The 27,455-nt window shown below is 38.3% G+C and overlaps 1 protein-coding gene across 1 annotated transcript in view; it reads left to right on the top strand.

Moving 5' to 3' along the window:
- DDX10 (DEAD-box helicase 10) overlaps positions 1-27,169 on the top strand; it is a 158,800-nt gene extending 131,631 nt beyond the window's left edge. Inside the window, exons 17-18 of the mRNA XM_086881915.1 lie at positions 17,022-17,155; positions 26,479-27,169. Of these exons, the coding sequence (XP_086738041.1) occupies positions 17,022-17,155; positions 26,479-26,665 (321 nt within the window). The 3' untranslated portion in view covers positions 26,666-27,169. The remainder of the gene's footprint in view (positions 1-17,021; positions 17,156-26,478) is intronic.
- Positions 27,170-27,455: the final 286 nt, after the last annotated feature.

The following is a 27,455-nucleotide window of genomic DNA, read 5'->3' as shown; positions in this document are numbered from 1 at the left end:
CAGGGTTGTTATGGAGTGCCTGCCTGTGCCTTCCATTCCTGTGTTAGCTGAATTTTGATGCTATCTAGATTTTGTTTCAAGCAGTTGAATTGTTTCTGCATAGTAAAAGATAAAGATGTTGTTGAGGTAGTGGCACTTCTAACATGGTACTGCTTATAAATATTCTTGCTCTGGATGTGATACTGTTTCAGTGGTATAAGAGTTTAACTAAAAATTGCAACCAGTTGCATCAGATATTCTCTTCTTTAGTCTCAATTACCTGAAATCATGCTTGGAGTAGGTGTTCTAATTTCTCACTTTTCTCATTACACTCACACATATATATATATATAATCAGACAAGAAAAAAGCTGAAATGGTTAATCCTAACATTATTTTTGTGTACTGGTAGGTGATTTCTTGTTGATGTTAAAAGTCCTAGGACTTTGAAATGGTTTATTTCTTCTGTGGTTGTGACCATGCCTATTTTAATTCAGCTCCAGTTGAAAGGAATGCACAATCATTAGTCTACAGGGTAGCATTTCATAGAAATAAAGAGAAAACAGTTGTCAAGCAAGTGTCTTGATGCAAATGTATTTAGTTGAAGGTGCTGCTCTGGCTTCCAGACATCCAGTTTTTTAATTGCAAATAATTTGAATAAGTTTTTAACAAATTAGACTGTTTTTTGCATATGCCCACATGGCAGCTTCATTAATTATAGTTGTACCAAAATAGTTGTATGCTTGTAACAGTTTTTAATTTATTTTTCTTATATGAGGTGTTAATAAAAAACCTGCTCTGTAGTATATTTCTTGGAGTGTTGCAAATTTATAAATTAAATAATACTTCAACTGATTCTTGTAGCTACCTCTTCAGTGAGACACAGTGGACTTCCTAGCAGAGGAGCTTGAACCTGTCACCCCTGACTAGGTCATGTGGTGGCTGACTAAGGATTAAGATTTCTTAAGATAAAATAAAATATCCTTGTATATTAAATGTATTTTTTGAGTCTTAAATCACAGACTGTTTAATAGGGGTGATTTAATTGAAATTTAATTTTAGTTAATGTGCAGCCAGAAACAGTTAAACAATGAAAGAGGACAGGTCTCCTCTGTCCAAGGTGCTTTCAAAGAAAGAATGGTTGGAAGCATAGCCTGTCTCAGATATTTCAGATGGGTTTTGTAATTTGAATTTATAGGTTTCTTCCTGTCTTTCAGCAGGGAGACTAAATGAAAAAAAGTAGCCTTATGTTTGTTTGTTTTTTTTTTTAAATTCAGCACATTTGTAGTAGCCTGTCATATTTGTCAGATTGCACATTGGTTTCTAGGACTATTTTTTCTTTCAATAAGTCAATGTAAATATTGTTTCCATTAAAGTGGCACCTTTATTTTATGGAACTAGACTATCTTTTTATAAAAAATGTGCTAAAATTAAAACAACTTGTGACAAAACCATGAGAAATGTGTTTGATCCTGAAGATGCCTACAAATATTTAAGTGAATAAGTGAGCACACTATAAATTAACATTTATAATTAGGATTTATCGTAAAAGCCAATAATTATTCAGGTAATTAGCTAAGAACAATTGATCCTAGTCTTCTTTTGAAAATCATCTAAGCAAGGAATAAAGGTAGGGCACTATAGACAGCATTTTTAAAAAAAAATTTGCGCACAAAACAACGCTACCTGAATAATTATGGAGCAAAAAGAAATACATTCTAGGCTTTTCTGTGACCAATAACCTGCTTAATTTGATATATCCACAAATATGAGTACTTTGTCTTAACTTGATTTTAGAAGTTGTTTTGATTGGAAATTTGATCAGCTGAGTGTAATAGCTGATATGCCCATTTTAGCACTTAAAACCGGCAGATTAAAACAAATATGCCTGTTTCTCCTGAACCAATCCTAACTGGAAACTGGTTGCTTTCTGCTTAAGGCTTACATTGTGAATATTGATTACTGATGGAGAGATGTCAGTTCATTTAATTAAGAATGAGTTGGCAGGTACTGAGCTAATATTCTGACTTAAGATTGCTGCTGACCATCTCCACAGGAGCGCTAGGCCATGCAGTAGTGTCAAGAAAGTTCACCTGTTCCTGAAGGTGACTAAAGTGGTTGCATATTCTTCTGCATTGGTCCATAGGGAATCCCTTTCCACTGTGGTTCTGAGCAGCCTCAGATAAGGTAAAACTTTCTATGAAAAGATACTTTGTTTGTTGAAGATTATGCTCATCTCTGGTTGGAAGTACTCTTGGAGAAGTAGGCATGCTGATTTAAATTGGAATGATAATAAACCTAGTTTTGTTTCTTATGTGTGAGTTCATTGACCTAATCAGTGGAGTGTGCTGGGTTTTCTTTTCTATACTTTCATTAAATACAAATACCTGATTGTAGGAAAACATTTAATTGGTGTAGCTATGCAGATGCTCTCTAAATACCTCAAATATGATGTAGTAAATCACTGCTCTTATTAACAGATTAAACAGGAAGTAGATGAGTTTAAAAGAATGATAGACCAGGTAATTAAAAGCAATAAAGAAATCCTGAAAATGTCAGATGCCAACATGATCATTGTTGAATGGGCAAGAAAATTAGTAATGGTAATTTTGAAGAGGTTAGTTGTCCTGGTTTAAGGAAATTTCTGTTAAAGCTACAAAAGCATGAAAGGGGTCAGTTTATATGCAGTTCACTCTTTCTTAGTCAGTTATTTTTCTTCAGCATCAGAAAAATTCTTCAGGCCAGTGTGCAGAGGGAAGGTGAGGCTTCTGTATGGCATCTGTGAGGAACTAGTCTGCTGTTAATAAGCTGTCATTTTTGGAATAGTGTGAATAGTGACAATCTCTTTAATGCCTGATACAATTCTAGTAATCCCAGCTTGAGCAATGCATACCTGCACTGAGCAATCCCATCTAATTCTCTGTTTTTGAAAATGAGAAAAACAATGGGCATTAAGTCTCTTTCACAAACATGTATGACCTGCTGAAGAAGCATATCATAGAATGGCTTAAATTGACGAGCCCTTCAAGATGACCCAGTTCCACTCCCTCCCCTGCCATTGGCAGGACAGCTTTCAGTAGACCAGGTGATTTAGAGCCCCATTCTGCCTGGTCTTGAACGCTTCCAGGGATCCACAGCTTCTCTGGGAAATCTGTTCCAGTGCATCACCACTCTCACAGCAAGGAATTTTTTCCTAATATGTAATCTAAATCTGCCCTCTTTCAATTTGAAGCCATTCTCTCTTGTCTGGCATGCTCCTGTCAAAAGTTCATCTTCAGCTCTCGTAGGCCCCCTTCAGATATTGAAAGGCTGCAAATGTTTTCCAAAGCCTTCTCTTTTCCAGGCTGAACAATCCCAGTTCTCTCAGCCTTTCTTCACAGGAGAGGTTCCCACTCCCTCTAAACACCCTGGTGTCCCCCACTCTGGATTTGCTCCCACAGGTCCCCATCCTCCCTGTGCTGGGACCCCAGAGCTGCTGCAGCCCTGCAGGTGGGGTCTGAGCAGAGCAGAGGGGCAGAATCCCCTCCCTGGCCCTGCTGCCCACGCTGCTCTGGATGCAGCCCAGGACACCTTTGGCTTTCTGGGCTGGGAGTGCACATTGTGAATGAATTCAAATACATATATAATATTTTTCTCTAAAATATATATATGTACACACACACACACAGATATATATATATTATATGAGTTGCAATATGAAGAGGCTACAGGGAGTTGAACATATACACAGGACAACACTATTCCTGTGCTCAAATCACCATTCAGGAAAAAAAAGTCAGCATCCTCTCAGTGTTGGAAAGGTTCCAGAATTAACTGCTGTCAACTAAATTTTGTACAAATGTGCCATGATGACATTTATTTTTTCCTCTAAAATGGCAGTACTACCCATCTGTGTAATTATTCTCTTTAGGCTATTCATTTAAGTCTTCTGTACCTTTTGGAGAAAGCAGGGCTTTAAGAACGAAACTTCTTCAGACAATTAAAACAATGTATGCAATACACTGAATCTTGCCATTCTCCCTATTTTGGAAAGAAAATAAGAGTCATAAATAAGGTACCTGCAAGTGAAACACTTTGGGAAACTTCCATTTCAGGTTTGTCTTTATTCTGCCTCATCTTAATGAGCCACATTTGTTCAAATTCAGAGGTGTCAGTGGAGCAGCAGCAAGAATGTTTTGGTGCAGCAGTTCTTGTACATTGTGTAATCGCTGGCTGTATTTAGCATGCAAGGGGTTTACTGTTTTTTGCTTCTCATTCCTTCCAAAAGCTATATCATTGGTGCATCTTCGTTTTCAAATAAGTGTTCTTAAACACAGGGAAGGTGACTGCAGCCATGCATTCTGCAATCCATATCAAAAGAATTGAATAGATGGTAAAGATGAGGGGGAATGGGAAAATAAGAATAAATTTGACAAACTGCTTGTCCAAAACTCTTTCCAGGAAAATTCTATATTGAAATTCTAAGTATTTCATATTTGCAAAATAAAATTAATTGATCTTGAAAATACTGTGTATCCCATGTCTATGTTAAAATGGATTTAATGTTTTGGCAATGAAACACAAACAGCAAAGCTAGAACTAAAATTGCTTTCCAGTATTTGCATTTATTCTTACGTTAATTATTTTGTGGTAGTTCTCAATTTAACAGAACGCATCTTTAAAGTATTTTATTTACTTTGTGCTGTTTATGTATATCCAGCATTTTGTCAGCATGTGCTCACAGTCTTGTTTGTTATAGGAAAAACATAATCAAAAAATACTATGTGAAGTTTGACTCATCCTACAGATTATTTTCTGCACAAAATCTTGGCTTCTTGAAAACTTTTAATAAGTGCTGTATATTCATTTGTTTGTGACTGTCATCTGTTCAAGATCCTTGTTTACCCAACTTGAAATGCAGAAAAAGAATTTCTTTGTACCAATACATGATTGTGCCCAGCGAACTTGCCTGATAAGCAGGACTTTCCAAGTGTTGAAAAGCACCTGCAAAATCAGAATTTTCTTTAAGTACAGATTACTTCAGAGATATTAAAAAAAACAGTTTAAAGCACCATTTGTGCAGAATTAGTACCAAAACTTTAACAGGTGCTGAATTCTACCTGTCTTAATTTCAGGAAATGCAGTGAAATTGCTTAGATAAATCTGAAGTTCTTAGTTTCTTTTCTTGGATGATTAAGTAGGTTTCTCTCCAGCAGGAAAATAGCTTTCTGCTCATCCAGTAAAGCTGTTTTTCCAAGACACAGTTACTTTCGGCTTCTATTTAATACGCTAGCCAGTGAATATGTGCTTGTGCATTTGATTGATATCAAAGGAGTAATGTAGAATTTGTAAATACAGATGTGCTGATTTCAAGGCATTTTAGTTTGTACTTTTCTGGAAGGGTATTTATTCAGGTCAGAATGTGAATACTATAGTACAGGGCTCTATTAATAAGAATTATTTCCTGGAAATGTAGGAGAAACCTTTAAAGAAAAGTATTACCATGGTAAAATAAACAAACAGAACTAAACCACCACAACCCCACTCCACTTTTGTGTCACAGTGTCAGTACATCCATTCTCATAGGTTTCTTGAAACACAATATACTGAATCCTTTAAGCTGTGCTTTCCTTGTTAGAGAAGTATTTGGTTTTGGTAATGTGTCATCAAAATTAATTCTAGTTTCATTTCTTGCTTGAAACTAATTTGAAGCAGTTCATATTATAAGTGGAATATTTAGAGGGATAACACTGGATAGATTTGCTGCAAAACCCTGTGTTTTTTTGTTGGATGAGTGGTTAGTCTGGTTTATCAGAGATGTCCAAGAATGTTTTTGGGTTTAGTTTTTGATAATTTATTTCCTGGGTGGGGGAGGAATATTACAAATAATCTGTGCCCTCTGTTACCCATTGATACAATTTTTCTGCTTCTTGTCACTGGAAGTAGTATTTGGGGTGCTAAAATGCATTGCCAGCAAGGTGCTGAAGCTCTCAAAGAAACCGATCACCTTCAGCAGTGTGGTGCCTCTTCATCACAATTGTGAGGAGAAGTTATGGAACAGTGACTTGAATTATGCCTTAAAGAAAAGGCATCTACAAATACTTTTTAATCTTTTTTTTTACTTATGCATAATGTTTAAAGCAGGATTCTGTACTTACTTAATAAAAATAGACTTAATACAAAAGCAAGTTTAATTAAAACTCATAGCTGGAGATGTCAGAATGCTGATCATAGGTCTGAATATACTTCTTTCTAAATTTAGTTATATATTCTGAATTTCATGATGGATATTATGTACTCAGTGCTTTGGGAAGTCATGCATAATGTAACAAGGATATTCAGTTAACAGTACCTCTAGCAAATGTTCTCTGTGCTAATGTTGTATGCAAAGTACAGTGTGATATAACAAATTATTTATTTATTTTCAATAGATCATTAAATTTTATCCTCAATATTTTGTGAATTTGCAAGAACTTAAAAAGGAAGCGTAAGCCATTTAAGATACATGTGTGAGGAGATAGGTTTGTGGATGCAATCAAATCATAATTGGATTTTATAATCAGGTTGCTCTTCTGAGGCAGAAATAATTTTAGCGACTCCATAATGCTGAAATCCTACACTTGTCTGTGGCAAAGACTTGTAGTCTTGAGAAAAGCAAAAATTCTACTTTAAAAATAAAATGTTCCCATTGCAAAGATGTGTGACTGTGCAAAGAGAACCAGGCACTTAAGGCCCACCATTTCTTAGTGGAGAAATACTGCTGTGTCTCTGAAAATCAGTTTAAAAGTCACAGTTCTTTTGTTTGACTGTCTTTATTTAACATAACAGATGCAAAAGGTTTCTGAGAAAAAAAGTGTTGATTTTGATATTAGGTCAAGAATTGAAGAATGATCCAAATCTAAATCATCTACCAGAGGTAGTGGAGAAAGTAGCATTTGAAGATAACTTCTGTGTTTGGGGTGTGTTATGCTTCAGATTTTTGTCAAGATGGAAATACTGAGGACCAGTGACTGCTGACTGATCCTTGAGGATGGGTCTCTGGGAGGATTTAATGTGGCCACAGGAAACCCTGTCTGACCCTTCAGCAGTTTAGAAAATACTAAGCATAGCAAGTTTAAGCATTTGTTTCTGCCAGAGGTGTAACACCCCAGCAGGGCAATATGTGTTGGTGTGTCTACACTCAAGGCACACTGAAACAGGCTGCTGTTTCAGTTTGCTGGTCCTGTCCCCAGTATTTAGTGATGGTGGCAGATGGTAATTGCCTGCAGACTGCCTAACACCACAAAGTTGGTACAGCAATTGAGCTGTTAGCATGGAGTTCAGATTGAGTGGTAAAGTTAGGCTAAAATTACTTCTCTTGACAGCTTTCTAAGCATTTTATGATCTATTTTCAAATCAGGAAGATTAATATTTATCCTTCTTGTCTCCCTTTCGGTCACGTAGTCTATATCTGTTGCAAATATTTAGGGGCATGGGGAAAAAAGTCTTATATTTATTAATAACGTGATAGAGAAAAATCATCAGCTCAATAACAATAACAAAAATAATTATTAAAATGCATATTTCAATTTGTTAGGTACATTCTTTAATTTTTTAGACCTTAAAATGGGTGATGAAAATTAAGGTATTAAGGAATGACCTATGAAAAAGTTTACCAGAAAAATCTAAAAAATTATTCAAGAAATAAAGTTTCTGAATAAATTTCAGATGGAGATGTGATTTAGAGAATAATTATTAACGGGGAAAATCAACTGCTTTTTCATAAAAGCTTGTATACTTTCCTGGGTCTGAAATACTGCTGTATTTAAGATGGTTCTATTTAATTAATAACTTCTAAATAATATGCATATAACATACATATTCTAGAAAATAATTAAAATTCTGGTTGGAATCAGTTTCAATTTCAGATTGAATAGGAGTCAGCTTGACACTAACCGTGATTAAAAAATGAGTAATAATCACTTGACAAAAAAGTGATGGCTCTTTTATCATTTGCTAATGCAAAAGGAAAAACTAGGACTTAAAATAATTAGCATGAAATAGTGTGTACACATTTTGTTAAGTCCAGTACAAAACAACTGTGCCCTAAAATACTGACATTAAAAAAACAAAGCAGCAGTGATTGCATGTGTAACATACTGTGGGAATTAAAATTTTCCTGCTTTTAATGGGGTTTATAATTACTGATTCAAATCACTGATTTAAATTGATCCCCCTGATGTTGCTCTCTCAAATTCCTTGTGAAATGGATGTAAAATAGCATTGCTTTAGTACAGTGTGAAGAGTGAAAGTTTGTACCTGCCTGTGCAGTGTTAACAACATTATGTCTAAGTTTGATCATTCAGACAGTTTTACCAAAATGTAATTTTCAGGGAGTTAGATAGAGCCATGTTCCACAAAAGCTGTCCCCACGGGAGCTAAATGCCAAGGTAATCAATCATACAGCATACTGCATCCTGTTGTTATGGGTATAATACATTATTTATGCAGTATAAAGATTTTTTAGATGTTGTTGAAATGAGCAGGCGAGCACATGACAACTCTAGGTTGCAATAAGTTACATGAGCTGAAAATTGCATTTTCCTAGGTTAAAATTTCTATAGATGCCTTCAATGCTTGCAGCAAGTTAGAAACTGATTTGCTGCAAGTGTGGGCTTTTGGGGAGCAGCAAGAATTCTGTTAGAAGTCTGTTTGTATACTGCTTGTATTTCTTACTGAATCCAAGAGCTGTTACTCAGTCACTGAAATAGGGTAGAACTTTTTTGGCAGCAGTACAGACTCCAAGGACTGTTTGAGACAGATAGCACAGTTTAGGTTCTTCAGTGAGCCATTACATAGGATACAATTAGGCACAAGCTTTTGATGGAAAATGTCTCAGCTTTCAATTTTCTCTTCACTGTATTGTTCCAAACATTTCAGTTTTGCTGAGAATGAGATAGTCATCTTCACCGGGTTCATTTAATAAATTGTTGTATTTGTATGAGAAGCCCTAAAAGACTGATAGAAAACAGAACAACGGTGGCAAAAATAATGGCTTCCATGAAATGAGGGTGACCTGCTTCCCTTCTTCCTGACAGATATTTTGGTTGAAGGGAAATTTGCAGTCGTACCTGTAGAGTGGTTTTCAAATTGTGATCATTACTCCTCCGTGGCTGAAGAATTCTGAAGCTGAGAGACTTCCAGGGTTATTGGCACAGTGCTGCCACTTACCATGCCTTGATATATTTTATTACTTGAGCCTGTGTAAACTCCTGTATGCTTTGGCAAAACACTCATGGCTTTGGCAAAGAAGAGAAGTGCCTTTGTGTATTCACTGTGCATTTTCTAGTTCTGTTGCTGTTGATTTCATGCTCCTATACCTGGGACTGTTCTTCCTTTTTGCTGTTTTTCTACATCCTTTGCAGTAATACCTCGAGCCATTCTCATGCCTTCTCACTCTCTCCATTTCCTACTCTCTTCCATTTTTAAAATAGGTTTGGACAGCTCTACTCACCCCCCTTGGCTCCATTTGTCATCACTGTCATCTCCATCAGATCGTCCTGGTAGTCCTCTCTTAGGCCCTCTCACTTTTGCCTTACAATTTTTCCCTATTTGTCTTTGATTCCCACTTCCACACTGGTATTTTGTGCATTTGAGCTACCACATTTCTTCATGCTGTTCTGTTAATTTGAAATGTAGACATGTTTCAGTTCTACTCAATAAACATTAATCAATTTTCCTCTCACTTGTTGGTCATTCACTTGGCCTTTTCATATCCACTCCAGTTTTACAGGGTTTGCAAATGTGACCACACTCTGTTCTGGTGTCTCTCTTCTCTACTGGCTCCTCCTTTGTAATTTCTGGAATCTTAGAATCTTCAGTCTCCTTCTGTGATGATGTTTTGCACAGCCTTTTGCTGTTATCCCTTGTCTTACTCATGGAGAAAAATACAAATTCGTGTCTATACTGAGGAGTCTTATTTCAGTCTCTCTGCTCCAGCTGTACCTTCCTGCCTAAATTAAAATCTTAGCTGATGGATTTCATGGGTTAGGCAACACTCAAGAAAAAAGTTCAGACTTCCTTGTAAGTTTCTTTCATAATAACTCTGTATATCACCACTTTCTCTCGCTTCAGCCTATGCCTCAGCATTGCCATGGTCACTTTTTTAAATCCTTCCTAATTCTCCATTTGTCCTTTTGTTTACCACAGATGACAAATGTGCTCTCTCTTTCCCGAAGGTTCTCCTTTAGGTTCTCCCTGTACTAGCATTCCCCAAGCTTGCTGCACATATATTATTCCATTTTACTTAATTCCTCTAGTAACACTAACTCACAATTATTCTTAGTTTGGGTTGGATTTTTTGCTTTGAAGTTGCTTTGTATTATTTTAGACCTGAAAATTTGTGTTTCTTTCAATTAGTTGTCCTGAAAGATCTTGTCTCACATAAATCTTTCATGTTCTTCATACTTGTCACTTCTAAGACATGCCTGTCATATTTTTTCATGTAGATAAAATTGTTATCAGGGGATATTATAATTTTCTGTCTGCTGGTAGATGGCTGCCAGTCTACCTCAGAATCGTTTTCAGTTTCCTCATTTATGTTCCCCTTTGCAGCAATGCTTGTGGAAATACCAGAGGGTCTCTCTGCTGTGTCAGGCCCATTGCTCAAATCTTCCCCAGGCAGCTTGCTTCCTTGTCATTCATCAGTCTGGATTCATCTGTTCTATTGTGGCTTCTACTTAGCCCTTACTTGTGCCAGCAGTTTTGAAAAATTTTGTAGAAAGAGATTCATGGCTTAGGAAGGTGAATTTAACAACAACAACAAAAACAATTAATAATAAATGACCCTGCAATTTTGCAGCATCAGCCAGTGCTTGTTGATTTGCTGGTTATTTGTTTTGAAATTTGAACAAATATAAACTGTTGCAGCTGCTACTTAGGTCTGGAACAAAGGCACACAAGGTCTTGTTCTCACAGCAAGCAGTTGAGTCCATGCCATGAGCAGCAATATCCCTTCTGTGTTTCTTTTCCTCAGTTCATGTCGAACCACCAGGAGTTAAAATAACTTTCACTGCCTGGAATTAATTTGATTCATATTTTTCTCCCTGTAAGTATGCTATTTTATATGCGTGTTTTGTACAAGCATTTAGAGTACGTGACTGAAGCAGTACAGTGAAAACATCAAAATCGTGTCGTTGGACAAGCACTTAATGCCAGTGTAGCTCTTCATTGTGTACTGAATACAAATCAGTTGTTCCAAGAAAAGAGCAGAACCAACCAGTTTACAGAATTACGTGACTTAAAAGGCTTCCCTTCTGATTTCTTGCCAGTGCTGCTGTTGACCTGTTCCTTTTTGAAAAATACCCGTCACTAAGCAAAGAGTGGTGTCTGCCTGCAGTCTCTGCTGTGAGTGGTGGTGGTGGTGGGACACTGTTGTGTCACAGTAGGGATGCAGCTCCCTCAGGTTTGTGCAGAAGTGCTGGAAAGTGATATGGAGAAGATTCTCTCATGTAGGTACCATCTCTCTGGATACATGCCGAGGTTCCCTGCAGAAGACGGATGTGTTGAAATGTTTGAACACAGACACTGCTTTGGAGAATTTCAGTATTTGAGCTGACAGCCATGACTGCTGTGAACCTCAAAGTAGAGAGGAAGAAGTGTAAACACAGTCCAAGGGTCATGTGTTGAGAATATAAGTTCAGAAACATTGTTTTGCACTGTAGTTTTCTAGTTGGGGCTTTGCTGGGTTTTTTTGTTTGTATTTTTTTTGACAGGACCAGAGACTTTTGGATGAGTACGCTGGCATGTTTACTTCTCTCAAACTTCAGTAATTTCTTTTTACCCTGCTAATTTGCAGAATATAATGTATTTCAGTGTGTATTTTGCTTCTAGAGCTACCTACCTAGTAACTTAGTTTATTTTCTGTTGTATTTTCATGTCTGTAACATGAAGTACATTTAAGGTAACAGTATAGTTGTTTTATCCTGATACTAGTCTTCTCTATTGTTGAAATGAAGTTGATAATTGTGGCTAATAACAACTTGAAGAAACTTGTCTTTATAATAAGTATTCTACATGGGCTGTAAAGGAACAAATTAGAAAAGGAGAAGTGTAAGGTCTAGTTCTGAGACATAGCCATTATAATTGAAATCCAAATACATTAAAATAAAAGGTCTTTGAGTAGATTTAGGACTTCTCACCAATTTCTATTGGTTTTGTGTTCTCGGTGCTTCTGAGCTGTGCTTGTGACAGGAGCCATTTCCAGCACAAATTGCTTTGCTATAGTCACACAGAAATTCGAATGTCAGAATATATGCATCAATGTCTGCTAGTTTGGAACACAGGCTTACCCATTCACTGACCATAAAATGTGGGGCATTTAGGAAAGCCAAGAAAGAAAATTAAGTATTCTCATGTGCATTGTGTGAGAGTGCTGGTAAAAGTAAGGTTCTGCTGGCTAAACGAGGCATACTGTATTGTTTGAGATCTTGGATGGCTTAAAAGAAATAAAAAATGACTGAATGAAATTGAACCTGGATGTGACTACTACTGATTGGGAATAGTGAATGATTAAAGATGAAGCTAAGAGTTATCTGTCCCTTCTAGAGAAAACCAAAAATTAAATTCTCTGAAGTGTAGAAACCAGGAAATGTGAACGACTTCTTCCAGAACCCAAAGATCAGCAAGATCATCTTAGCGCAGGGATCATGTGTGGTTGACTAACCTGGAACCTTGTTTCCACAGTTTTTGGTTACCAGCCTTTCTGGCCAGAGCCACAGAATGCTGATGCACCATAGATGGTATAGATGGGAGCTGTGAGTTTTGGCATAGCTTGGACAACTCCATGTGTGTCAGACCACACGTAGTTTGCTCCGCTGGCTCCCAGTCAGTTTTTAGTATAGGCTAAGGCTTTTGTCTTGGTCTTCAAAGCAACTGTTAGATCAAACACCCTAGCAACATCAAAGGCTGTATTTCATTTTTGAACTGCCAGAATAGCTGTATTCCTCTGGAGCAATGTAGATGATGACATATCAGAACAATCATTCAGCTGGGGACAGTGTTGGGTTGGGCTACAGGCTAAGGAAAAAACCCAAACCTGCGAGGTGATCAGGTGAATCCAGAGTAAGACATTTTAAAGAAAATGCTATAAAACCCCTCTGTATATATAAATGGCTTCCATCATAAACATGGTGCAAAAACAACTTCTGTTTTCATATAAAAAATAATTGTCAGAAAAGAAGAAAATGAAGAAAATTAGAAATGCTGTCAAGTCTTACAAGGTATTTTATTTTTAAATATCTTCTTGTATGAGACATAATATGCTAAACTTTTAGAAGTTGTGTACCTGTGTTGGGTACCCTCCTAGCAGTATTTAGAACTTACCTTTTCTTGGCATTACAGTCACAGGCACCGCTTATTGGGAGAGGCCATAGTAGCAAAAACTAAAGGGTAGCATAGCTCAGAAAGGAGTGAGCACTGTGTAAGTGTGATGGACTCAAATTAAGTGTGATCAAATTCTAAACAAACCTTAAGAGTTTTGTTTCCAGCTAATTGGAAATATTCTCCCACTGTGCTTTGTAAAGTACTGTGGACAGAACTGATAGTGCCTAAGCAATTATTTCTCCTCTCTCAACCTGGTTGCTAGAAACTGATAGATTGCTTAAAGGGTTGAACATCAAAAGTGCAACTCTAGACAGTTTAATTGGAGGGAAAAAAACCCTTAATAAATTAGATATGAATTAAATACCATGATAAACATGCATTTTAGAAATGAAATCTTGGTAAATAACAAAACTTTTCTATATACAGGTTTTCATAGTGGCTTTTTCAGTTCTTTTTTTTTTTTCCTTCTGATGATAGATAGTTAAAAAAAATAACCACCTGAGTGCCTATTGCCTGATAGAAATGAGACATCATTCGAGTCCCTTGGGTGTCTGAGGTACATTAGTTTCTTCATTTTAAGTTTCTTTTAGCCTGCCTAACTCATTTACCTGAGCTCCATCAGCCATCCAGGCCTCTTTAGGAGGAGAGGAAGTTGTCATTACATCTTGTAACAAAGACAGAAGTTGAATTGGAGGTATTCTGTTGATAAGCATGGCAAAAGCTCTAGAGGAGCCTGTGTCAGGGGGTGTATATTTTCAAAATGACTGCAGTAAGGTCATATGTGATTATTGACTTGGTACAATGTGGAATGTTGAAGGCAACAAGGTTTCCAAAACTTTCAGCACAGAAATTTTGCTGAATTTTTCTAAAGTGTTGAGTTTGCATAAGAAGACTCTCTTGTCAGAGGGAGACTGTGAATGCAAAAATGTTTTCATCTCAGTGTCATGTTCAAACTGGAAGTCTTTGTGCAGGTTTCTGTGGAACTAGAATTACAAAATAACATGAACTGGTGTGGTACGAAGAGAGAGCTTGTCATCCCTGAGCAGAGAGAAAAGATGATTGCCACCTAATTCAGTTCTCTTGGCCAGCCTGATTTGATGTCTTTGGTGTCAAGCATGGCAAGTTTCCTTCTACAGTTAAACTTCACAAAAAATACACACTCCAAAGTGTGTGTTACGTTGTAGCCAGCCTTAGACAAAGTACAGGCCATCAAAATCTTTTCTAATCTCTTTTGATGGCAAGTGCCTTAGGAGAAGTCTAGTCCTGAGTCTGTAAATTGCATCCTAGTTGTGTCTGAAGAACTTTTACACGTGTCTTTTTGAACTGTGATTTTACTTCTTTTCTCCAGCTCTTGTGGTGAGTAATGTGAAGTCAAAGATTTCTTTTTCCTGACTGGTTGATAGAAATTTGAAGTGAGAGAGGAAAAATAATGAGTTTCTGTTGTTCAGCTGTGGATGATAAATGTTCCTGCTCAGGTTCTTAACGTTTTCAGGGTCTTAGAAATATTTTAATGAATATGTAAGCAATGATACTTAAAAGAAATACAGCCTCATGATTCCTGATGAGTGAAAGAGACATCTTTGCCAATTATTTCTTTTGCTATAGCAAAAGCATTATGCATTAGCATTAGCATTATGTTTAACACTTCTCTGTATATTTTCTGCTGGACAGAATTAATATGAATGTGTAATTAAAGTGCAGGTCTGGTCTGTGTGTCATAATGGAGAATATGAATGAACAGCCCAAGTTTTAAAAGATGACTGTCCATAAATGCTAGTATTACAGAACTCTGTTGCATGGTGTCACACATACATATTAAAAAATACATTGTTCCATACAGCAGCTTTGAATGCTACTTCTTTTTTTTCCTTTCTTTTTCAATAGAAGGTTGGTATGCACCAGCTGTATCAAAATAAGAAGCGCAATTGGAAGGACAAGTAAAGAGCAAATATTGAATGTTGTAAGAAATTAAAATAACCTATAATTTAATGCAGAACGATTTTCAAATAAGAAAATTAATTAGCAAAAAGGTGACATTCAAAAAAGTTTTCTGCAGAGTTAGTAATGCTCTGTAATACTGTACTAAGAGACAGGCTTGAATATATTATCTTGTAGGCAAAAACCCCGTAAAACCAAAACCAACTTTCTTGTGAAGTGGTACCTGATGTTCCTGAGAATCAACATGCTTTTCTCTTGGTGGTCTTTACCTTAGTAATCTTATAGTACTGAAGAGTTACAGTACTTTTAGTAATTTTATACATCCAGTTATATAATTACTTCTAATGGTATTTAGAGTAGTAAAGAACAAAATGTGTGTTCAGTATGTTTTTCCTCTGCCCTCTGATTGGCTTTTGTCTCTTTCTTCTGCTTGCTTTCAGTACACTGCTAAGTGTCACTGGTCAAGCAAGAATGGACTCTTGCAGTGGTGACTAATCTTACCCTTCACCAGCTCATTGCCTTTCACTCACTCTATATGCAGATATAAAAGAGACCATTGGTATGGTTTCTGTTTGCCATTTTAATTTTGATTTATTTTTATTGCAGGAAGGTATGTGCACATAAAGACTGTTCTTTAAAAACTTGGTGATAAAAATGATGAAAAATCAAAACAAAAATTAAGTTTAAATATATAATGATGTGAAGTTATTCATAGAATGAATGATCATTTAAATGAGTACTGTTTTAGAAACTCAGCTGTGTGCATGTTGATTAGATATATAAACAAAAGGTAGCAATGTCTTTAATTATAATTTCTTGGAATTTGTTTTTGCTTTCCAGCTTAAATATGCATGGATCTAGGGTTCACGTTGCTTAGAAATGCCTGTAAGCTTTCTGTCTGCGTTTCTGTGTGCATATACAATTGCATGTGCCCTCCAGTCTATCTTGTTTCTTTGAGCCTACTAGCAAAAATTTACAAAAGTGGTGCCATCAGTTTAGGATTAAGTGGAGCAGAACTTATATCTGCAAAATTAGTCAGCTTTTTTATATTACCAGTACTTTTATGGAGCAGCGTCTTCTGTGCTCTCTTTGTTAACGAATTAGTGAGGCACTGCTGTGCCCTGGGGAAACTTGCCAACGCCATCAGCCCATACTGAGATGTGCTGTGGGGACAGAGGGAAGCTGAGTCCCAGAGAAGAGGGATGAGGGGATCTGGGAAGATGCCTGAAGAACATGTATCTCTTGCAGAGGATGGCTGAAAGTCCCTTAGAGCAGTTAATTCAGCTTAAGCAGCTTTTTGGTTTTTAATGGCAAGGATACCCAGATGAGTTTTAAATCAGACTATTTCATTAAATTCACCTAACAGCAGTGATTTATGTGTCCACATGTGAGTATCTCTTTACCAGTGTGTTTCTGGGGACAGTAAAGCTGCATATTACTTAGACACTTGGTCTCAGTTGGCTGTTGATTAGTTGCTGCCTAGATCGCCTAGATTTCATAGATTTAAGATTACTATATTGAAAAGTAGAATTTGAACATAAATCCTTGTGCTTCCTTTTTTAATAATGTTTCTTCAGCCTTTAACAAACAGCCTTGGAGGAGAGTACTGGTGATGACAGAAATGATTCTCTTTTCCTGGCTATATTACTGGTGGTGTTCGACTGCATTTGGGGGCAGTGGTTTTTGTTACAGCCTCCCCTATTAATGGGGTTGTGACATGGACAAGTTTGCTTCTCTTGTAACTCTCTGTTTGTCGCCTCACAGGCTGAAGAGGAAACAGTGGCCTTTCTTGCTCACAGTGGAAGTGAAGAAGAGTTTGATCCAAGCACTCTCCCAGATCCTGATAAATACAAAGACTCTGATGCAGAGCAGGATTCAGAAAGTGAAGACAGCTATAGGTATGCACCATCTTCCATGTTCATTTTAAAATTATATTTTTATATTGCATGTTAAGAATTCATCTTACAGTTCTTTTTCTCACAGGACTTAGTATTTGACTTTAAAGTTTGTGTGTTAGGTGCTGAACAGAAATCTCAGCTAAAGATTATTGCTTTCTTCTCTGAAGCTGTACAAGAATGATTTTTGAGTCAATATTGAAGGGATCTTGGTGAGATTATTTCACATACAAAAATCTTGACTAATGTCCTGGAAGTTTCTGTGGTGGGCTTACCCTCTCTGGATGCCTGGTGCCCACTAAAGCCACTCTATCACTGACCTCCTCAGCTTGGCAGGGGAGAGAAAATGTAGTGAACAGCTCAGGGGTTGAAATAACACCAGGAGAGATTCCTCTACACCAGCTATTGTCACGTGTGAAGCAGACTTGATTTGTGAAAAAATGCATTTATTTATTACCAATCATGTGACAGTAGAGTAATGAGAGATAAACCTAAATCTTAAAACACCTTATCCCTACATCTTACTTCTTCCCAGGATTAACTTACAATTTTTTCTGCATCCTCATCCTCAGCAGCACAGAAGGATGGGGAATGAAGGTTGCAGTTTGTTCACATGTTGTTTCTGCCACTCCTTTCTCTTCAGGGGATGATCCTCTCCCTGCTCCCATGTGGGGTCTCTCCCACAATCTTCTTCAACTCTTTCCTGTGGGCTGCAAATTAACTATTCCAGTGTGGGTCCCTTCCATGGCATACATATAGTATATGTACATACAGTCCTTTGGGAGCAGGTTCCTCCACTGGGGACTCAAGTCCTGCCAGCAAATGTGAACGTGCTCCAGCATGGGCTCCTCTCTCCATGGGGCCACAGGTCCTGCCAGGAGCCTGCTCCAGTGTGGGCTTCCCAAGGGATCACAGCCTTCTGGGGCTCCATGGGCTGCAGGGGCACAGCAGCCTCACCATGGGCTGCTGGGGAATCTCTGCTCTGGCACTTGGAGCACCTCCAGCCCTTCCTTCTGCACTGACCTTGGCATCTGCAGGGCTGTTTCTCTCACATATTCTCACTGCTCTCCCTGGCTGCTTTTGTGCAGTTTTTTCTCCCCTTCTTAGCTATGCTATTCCAGAGGCACTCCCGCTATCACTGATGGGCTCAGCCTTGGCCAGTGGTGGGTCTGTTCTGTTTCAGAAGTGCATTTCTCTTCTGTCAAATTGCAGGTTCTTTCTGTGTAGAAGGAAAAATGTTGAAGTAACTTAAGGATTTGATGATCCCTTTGCAGCTGTGCTGTATTAAATAAATTTGTGCATGGTAAAACTTGTTAAATTCTATGATTCAGTATTGTTCAGACTCTGAAAGACTCATGTGGACTATGAGTCGAAGTAATTATACAGTAATAAATTCAATTAATTCAAAGCAGTGTTTATAATGGTATGAACCAGAAGAATTTGTTTCATGTAGTTTAATAAAAAATAGTTTAAAGAACAGGGTGGGAATGAGGATCTGTAGTTGATGCCGACATATTCTGGGAAGATGAAGGGATACAACATGAAGTCCTGTGTGGGTCACTGCAATAAGAAGGCCACTTGTATGTTTGTGACGAACAATGTATCGTGTAACAGATGGGGAAGGATGATCTTGACACTAAAATGGGATTCTAGATGTCTAATTCATAAAGCTCTTGCTTTTCACATCTGAATTCTGTGAACCCTATGGGCTAGATTGTCCTTATCCATGTGTCACTGTGTGTTGTGGAGTCAGTATGCAGAACTGGGTGGGGGACATGGATTTAAGGATTAGATAGCCCTGAGTTAGCAGGCTGGTGGCCATGTCCCCTGGAGCCTGTTCACCCATGAATGTCAATAGAATGACAAGGATGGGGAAAAGCATTGCTTTTTCTGAGCAGCAGTAAATCGCTCCTCCTTTGTGCGAGGGGGAGTGTGTATTCATACATCATGTTTTGTATTGATCCTTCCCTCAGAATGTCAGCTAGACTCAAGATTAGCTGCGTTTTAAGAATAAAAGTTGACAGAGATGGACAGATTTTTGGCAGTGGTAGTAAGTGCAGACTTTTGTTGGATCAGTGGCTGATCTGGTCCCCTAGAGTCAGGTCATGTGCTCTTAAGGAGAGCAAACACTCAAAGTCAAGGTCCTTGGTTATTTTCCTTTCCTGTGGAGTAGATTAGGAAAGAAAGAACATACATCAAAGGAAACCAGGGAGGTTTCCTTTAGTGTATCCCTAGACATACCTACACTGAGCATCTAAGCTGCCTTTGGAGCTGGAGAAAAGACTACTACACATATTGAAGAAATTTGGTTTCATCAACACTGCTTACTGGAAACAGTCCTTGGCCTGTCCTACTGCACCAAAGTACTGAGACATTGCCCAGAAGAGCTTTAGTTGGCACCATCCGAAGTCGCAGCAGTTGCGGACAGTCACACGCCAATACTTGTGCCCACACCATGGCCAAATCCACTTAGCCTGTAACAACTTGACTGATATTCCCTGGGCAGGCCATGGCCAGCACAGGATTATCCATCACATGCTGCGCTGTCACTGGAGTCAGCAGTGGTGCTGCCTTCCAACACACCTCGCTCAGGCACCCTAAGAAATAGAAAAGTTGTTTGCAGCTGTTCCAAAGGAACACTACACTGAGCAGCTTTGATGCTCAGTGTAGGTATGTCTGGTGAGGTGCTCTGAGCACCCTGTAGAAGGTTTTTGAGAAGGAGCAAGATGCAGTGAAGGAAATTAATTTGAGTCTCATGCCTCATGCAGCTCTTTCAGAATTGCTATTGAATTGTATGGTGAGTTGCTTTGGTGGCTGGGAAATATTGACCTAATGGTTTTAACAAAAACAAATCAGCTGAGAGCAGCAGACAGAAAAATTGGGCTTTGAGATTAGAAAACGCAAATCTATTCTGTTTTATATTTCCAAAATCCAGATATTTTGCTCAAAGAGTTGGAATCAAATAGAAATAAGTTGGGCAACACTAGCTGCTCCTTGCTTTAAGGGGGGAAAAATTGCTTCTAAAAGGGATAATTCATAGTAAGTATGAGACCTAGGGTGTCTTCCTTCAAGAGTCTTTAAAAAATAGACCATCTGTCCATGGTTTCAGGAGTCAAAACCATTGTTAATCTTCTCTGTCCTCCCACAGAATTTTTTTTTAAAGTAGAGGAGCTGTACAAATCATGAGTTAAATTTGCCTTTGCATAAAAAGTCCCTTCCAGCCATACCTCTACAAGCAGAGTAATTAATGACTTCAAGCATGTAATATGAGATTAATTTTTGTATATCTAGCAACATTCATCATATTTGGTTTAAGGCTATCAAATGTAAATTGTTAATGAGGTGAAAAATCTAAGAATATAGAACAGGGCAAAAAAAAGTAGCTGTATTTCTCAAATATTCATTTTGCAGTCACATTGAGTTTTTGGTATTTCTAATTTCTCAACCTCTTTAAATAAAAAAAAATAAAAAAAAAAAAAAAATTGGACCAAAGTTCTGATTGACCTCATCATTATCTTCTTAAATCTTTAATGGGTATGACTGATCACATTAACTCCTAGATCATCATGGAGAGAATCTTGGGTATGAGGGGAAATATCTTAGTTCTGGTACTGTTTTGTTAGTGACTTTATGGACAGTTGCTAGGTGACAAGTGTGCAAGTTAGTAGCCAGTGGTACTTTGTTGTGTGCTTTCCTTTATTTATGAAAATTATGGGCAAATTGCAGTTTCTTACAGCTTCTTCTTACAGCAGGATGCATGGACATGCTAAGTTTCAGGTCATTCTTGATGACATTGACATTATATTGTCTTTTGAGATGATTTATCAGCAAATCATGGTGCTCCTTCTAAAATGGATTATTCAGGTCATATCTGTGACTTTGTGAAGGCCAGAACTTAATGTTGTGATGGCCAGAGAAGCACCATAGGAGAGACATTATAAAAAGTCTCAGTTTAAAAGCCTTGGTCATTCTGATTAGCTGCAAAATCGGACACTGAGATATTGAATTGTTCTTGACAGAGGCTTATATATTCAGTTTTAGAGGTGTTTTGATTTATATCAGTGGAATGGCCAATAGGGGAATCATAGAGTCAATTACGGTGAAAAGGACTTCTAAGATTGAACCGTTAACCCAACACTGCCAAGTCCCACTAAACCATGTCCTTAAAGGTCACATCTACAAGTCTTTTAAATACCTTCAGGAATGGTGACTTTATCACCTCCCCGGACAACCTGTTCCAGGGCTTGACAACAAGCCTTCTGGTGAAGAGGTATTTCCTGTTATCCAACCTAAACCTCTACTGGTATAACTTGAGGCTGTCTCCTCTCATCCTGTCACTTGTTCCCTGGGAGAAGAGGCCGACCCCAGCTGGCTGCAGCCTCCTTTCAGGCAGTTCCAGAGAGTGATGAGGTCCCCCCTGAGGCTCCTTTTCTCCAGGCTAAACACCCCCAGCTCCCTCAGCTGCTCCCCACAGCACTTGTGCCCCAGAGCCTTCCCCAGCTCCGCTGCCCTTCTCTGGACACGCTCCAGCCCCTCAATGTCTTTCTTGCACTGAGGGGCCCAGAACTGAGCACAGCATTTGAGGTGTGGCCTCAGCAGTGCCGAGTCCAGGGGGACGGTCACTGCCCTGCTCCTGCTGGCCACACCACTGCTGATCCAGGCCAGGATGCCATCGGCCTTCTTGGGCACACCCTGGATCATGCTTAACCACTGCTGACCAGCACTTGCAGGCCCTTTTCTGCTGGGCAGCTTCCCAGCCACTGCCCCCAGTCTGTAGCACTGCCTGGGGTTGATGTGACTGAGGTGCAGGACCTGACCTTGGCCTTGTTGAATCTCCTAGAGGTGGCTTCAGCCCATTGATCCAGCTTGTCCAGATCTAGAAAATAACACAGGACAATATATTTTAATTACCATTTTTATGTGCTGTAGCATTCTGACAGCAAGTAAGGAAGAAGCTGCACTGGGCTTTATGGAAGGGACTGCAGTAATTAATCTTCATTAGGATTGCTGCCATGGCCTTGTGAATTAAAATTTATTACATGGAAAAAGTTTTGGGCACAGCATGTTTGATTAGCAAAATGCCAATATTTATGGGATAAATTATTCCTACCTTTTCTGAACTGTATTTTACTAGCAGATTCATTCATTATTCCTGTACATTTCTTTGGGAAAGAGCCTGTGTGTTTTATTGCAGCCTGGAAACTTGACTCATGCCCTGTAGTTCAGTGGCAAGGGTGGTTTGTTACCAGAGGAAAGCTAGTAAAACTCTGCTGCAAAGCATTCTCTGATAAATGTTAAGTGAAGCAGAGCCTGTCTAAAGATCTTGCCAGAACCACGTTGTTTAAACAGCAGCAACTTGGCTGTGTGACTGCACATTTCAAATGGCTGTTTCTCAAGCATTTAAAATCTAAACCTTACAGCTTGTTAAAAAATTAACATTGCTTAAAGCCCAGAAGCGAGTTACATACTAACAATTAAAGCTTTCTATTTTTCCCTGGCATTACCTGAAAACATACTACTGAGTTTATTTTGTAGTAGTTTAAGAGTTTCTCGGTGTATAGCTATCAGGGTCATAGTTAGAGCCCATTTTCCAGATGCCATTCAGATATGTTGGCATTTGTTTCAGGGACAGGATTCATAAACTGTACTTTAATGTTTGAGTAATAAATATTTTCTACCAACTGATAGCATATTACTTAGGTGTTACAGCTGTGCAAATAGTGGCCACAGAAATTACTGTGCCTGTTGATAAGTTGGCTGTTGGTAGCTCCTCACCTGTGTAAACACAAAGTAAATCCTTTGATCAGGCAGCCTCAGACTGCATGGATTGTTCAGGCAGTTGAAAAGCTAAATTTCACCAGATGGTAAAAGGAAGGAATTGTAAACCAGATGCACATGCCACTTTTGAAATGTTATTAGTAGAAGACAAAAAGATGCACTGGCCTTGGTTTGGATTGGAATTGGGGGTTGCTTTCTGAGTGAGTTGTTCTGCTAGAATCTACCTTAGCATATCTTTGTTTTGGCTGTTTGTGAACACTAGCTGGTAGTACATCAGTTTGTGACAAATGAGGGGCCATTTGTGTCCATGGGAAACAATAAAAGGACTGGCTCTGCAGGGTGACAGGCCTTCAATTAATGGAGGAGGAATTTATTTGACAGTAAGTGCAGAAATTATTCCCATACAGCTGCTTTTGCACACTCAGTCCTTTCACATGTGGAACCGAGAGTTATGCTTGTTACAACTCCATCAAAGAGCTTTCTGTCCCTACAGCTAAGGAAAAGCAACCTGAATGAGCACAGGATATCTCTGAGCATCATGATGCCTCACATTTTTCATCTCCCTTTTAAAATTGCCATTATCACCTTTTGTGAAAGCTACAACTCAGACAGCTCCTTCAGAGTAGTACAGACCCTTTCCACACCACCCAAACCCACGCTGGTAAAAATCCATTCTGGAGGAGCAGGGATGGGGGTTGGACTTGCTGTTCCTCAAAGGCCCCAAATCATTCTATGGATAGTCAGTCTGTATTTCTTCTGCTCCTCAAAATTAGGAACATCTTACTTGCACATTTCACACGATTCTCTGTTTACCTTCCAAAGCTGTTGTTGCCAAATGCTGTTTTGCTGCTGCTTCCGGTGTTACACATTCCTCTTTATTCACCTCTCCAGTTCACAGCCCAGCTGGGGTCAAGTTAGTGTGAAAATACACTTGCCTATGTGTAGATGCATCTTCTGTTTACACTGCTAATCAAGCTGCACAATCCCTTAGTAAGAAGCAGCTTGACTCAGCAGACTCATCCCACAAAACTTAGGATGAAAATTAATCATAATTGTGTTTATGTGCTTTTGTTTGTGGAAAAAATTGAGGAAACTCACAGTTCAGTTCCTTCTGAATTATTCTATATTTAAATGTTTTACCTTATAGATATCTAGGCCCGTGGGCCTCTGAAACTCCAGAAGTGATTATAATTTTTGGTGTTTAAAGTCTGCTGTTTCATAGCTTGTAGGTACAAATGCATAGCTTGTGAGGTTTCTGCAGTGTTTTAATTGCTACGATGTTTTTAACTAATGTCCTAGATGAAGCATTAGTCAATTATGAATGCAAACTGGGCTTCAGAGTCCGTTCAAAGACTGGAAATAATTGGCTCTTTCGCAAACAAGCTAAAATGCTTTTACTTAATGAGGCCTTTCTTGCGCTTTTAAAGTGAACCCCTGTAGTCTGTCCTGATCAAAGTGAACACTATGAAACTCCAGCCCAGACCCACACTGTCCACTTGGAAAAGTGAGAATTCTTTATGCTTCAGTATATTTTCATGTACTGTCAGTATGGCTTCAGCATTTATGGAATATCTTAGAGCCACTACAGAGAAAAACACGAGAGTCCTTTCCCCAGAAATGGAGTGTATGTTGGTACACATGTTGGTAGTGAGCCCTGAAAAGCCACCCCCATGTAAATGACAGCTCAAAGGCAGCAAAGTTGCTATATCCTGTGAATTATAGGAAAAGTGAGTATTTGGGGCAGTCATCATCTATTCATGGAATCACTGAATGTTTTTGGTTGGAAGGGACCTTCTGGGTCATCTAGGTCCAGGACACCTTCCACTAGACCATGTTTCTTTACACTGTTTCTCTTGGGTAGGCAGGGAAGTACAACATAAAGGCAGGGTATTTCATTTACCTTTATTGTGGAAATGCAGGGTGTTTCTTACAGGATTTCCCTCCTTCCTCTGGGCTATAATGAGTAGGCAGAAGATGGCACTGTTTTTTGACAGGTGGGATGGATGAGAAAGGGAGGCAGGCCATACTTGTGCAGCCCACCAGGCTGTCAGATGTCCTGTAATAATTCCTTCTCTTTGGAGGGACAGCCAGAAAGCGCAGTGTACAAGCTGCATTGTGCTGCTGATCCCTCTCTGAGAGCACTTGGGAACTTGCTGAAAGCTGCCATGTTTGGGGTTAATGTTTGGGTTAGCCTGGTTTCCAGTGAGTGGTGAAACTGAGACTGTTAATTAGTCCTAGTAATGGAAAAAAAAATAAGGTGGGCAGCTGAAGGTGGGTTGAATTGGGCATTGGGTTCCTTTGCTGTGTTGATTCTCAGGACAGTATTCCCCAGTTATAGCTATTTATTGTAACTGCTGCTTCTAATTGTTAAGTGTCTAAACAGTGTTTCTGAATGGAACATTTCACAAGCATTATATTTACACTTAAGCAATTGTAAAAGTTTTGAACATGAAAAAATTCTCGTTGAAATTTTTATGTAAGGAAACTGAATTTTCTGAGTAGAAATTTGGCAAATGTTAATTGAAAATCTGAATTTAACCAACTTTTTTAGAAAAGCCTTCACTCTGTTTTTGAAGTTTCATTTCTATTTTTGTTATGTTTTAAAAAATACAGACATGAAAAGCTGAGAATGGTGTTTTGTTCCAGTTAGCTTTTTTGGATGGAAGGTTTGAAGTATGAGGGCTTGCGTTTTACTGGTTTGAGGGTATGAATTCTACCCTACAGTGTACAACAGCCAGCTCTCCATAATCTGGTTCACAGATATATCTTAGAACAGATTTTATTAGATTGTTTTAAACTTAGATGAGAAGATTTTTAGCATGTTTTCTATGTTTTGGACCAAAAACACATGAAGATGCATGTAAGCTCTGTCCTACCTCCCATTGTTGTCACATGGGCATATGGTAGAAGCCAGATGAAACAGATTGGCAGCTGTTTCATCCAGATTGAAGGCTGCAAAAGGCAGTTCCGTCGAGTCTTTTAAAAAAACAGCAGAAGAAATAGGAATTCACCAGGGAAAATGACTGGGTTTGGGCTTTTCCTCTCGTGGCAAAGAGGTGTTTAGTAGCTTCCAAGGGAAATACCTCAAAGAAGGGAAAAGAGTGATCAAGTGAGATAGTCCCAGATCAAAACAGTATTAAGTGTAGGATTTGCCAATCAAAGGACAGTTCTTTTATTTTTGGTGCATATTTATTGTAGGCAAGATCTTGAATGCATGTCATGGTCCACTGACACATCACTAAATCAGTTTTGTCAAGTTGTCTGTTGCTGTGTTAGGCAGCAAATATTAGATAAGACTTATAGCAATATCTTGATACAGTGTAATCAATTAAGACAGCAGAACATCCACCACCACCACCTCAGTCTGAGAGCAGCTCTAATTTAGACATTCAGAGTTTATCAGCTTCCATTGCTTTACCCTTCTGAATTGTAATTTTGTTTGCTCTTATCTTGACACAAATTTGCCTTGTTTAAAAGGAATTGTTAGATTACATGATGATATTGATTACCACAGTTGTTAAAAAGACTAATTGATTTTTTTTCTGCAGTGAACTTGAGGAGAAGACTGGAAGAAAGAGGAGAAGCTATAACAACAGTGTCACAGCAGAAGAAATGCCACTGAAAAGAAGGAAGCAATTCAGCCAAGAGGAGGACCCCTGTTTGCCATTAGATACTGGGCTTTCTCTGGCAGAGGATGAAGAGCTTGTACTACATCTGCTCAACAGTCACAACTAATTATTTTTCTGCAGGTTTTCTTTCCTGAGACATTTCCACAAATTTTGTCAGTAGTTTACACAAAATGAATTTGGCATCTGGGCAGCTGGGTACCAGTGAATGTAGATAAATGAGTTCCACATGTAGTGGGATTGCCTTAGATTGGCTCATAGGTTATAGACAATATTTAGTTTGATTTATAAGGCTTTCTAAATGAACTTTTCAACCTAAATCCCCAGGTGTAATTTTGCAGTAGCGTGTTCATAATTTTAAATCTCCAAGTTTTGAAACAGTTACCTTATTTTATTTTCATCTTGCTTAACTGAAAACAGGATGTTCCTTTTGTGACTATGCCAGGTTTGTTATTTTGGAAGATATATGTGTACTAAAATTTTTAAGGGAGAAATACCGTTGGCAGCTGAGATCATATTACTTAAAAATAAAGTATATACTTTCTTCTGTGTATAATGCACATATTTTAAGAATATTTTAATAAAAATTTCTAGAGCCTTGGTGTAAACTTAATGGTGTCTCAGCTTTGTTATGAAAGCATATATTTATCCTTCAGGTATCATTTCTGTTATGATTCTGTCACTGGTGTTAGGCAATTCAGAAAATAACTTTTAAAATCCAAAAACTGAGTCTTGTATTTGAATCCCATATGAATGAGAACACGTCTCATAGTTTCATCTGTTTGGTCTTTCCATATCAACATATTAAATACTCCTTTTTTTGTCAGTATCACTTTTTTTTTTGTCACAGGAATCTGTCATCACCTATTCAGTACAACCCTTTCCTCTTCTCCCTGTAC

The sequence above is a fragment of the Cyanistes caeruleus genome, chromosome 3 (assembly GCF_971803275.1).
Source record: "Cyanistes caeruleus chromosome 3, bCyaCae1.hap1.1, whole genome shotgun sequence".
Classification (NCBI taxonomy): Eukaryota; Metazoa; Chordata; class Aves; order Passeriformes; family Paridae; genus Cyanistes; species Cyanistes caeruleus.
The sequence above is the reverse complement of the archived record's forward strand: the minus strand, read 5'-3'. Positions and strand labels throughout refer to the sequence as shown.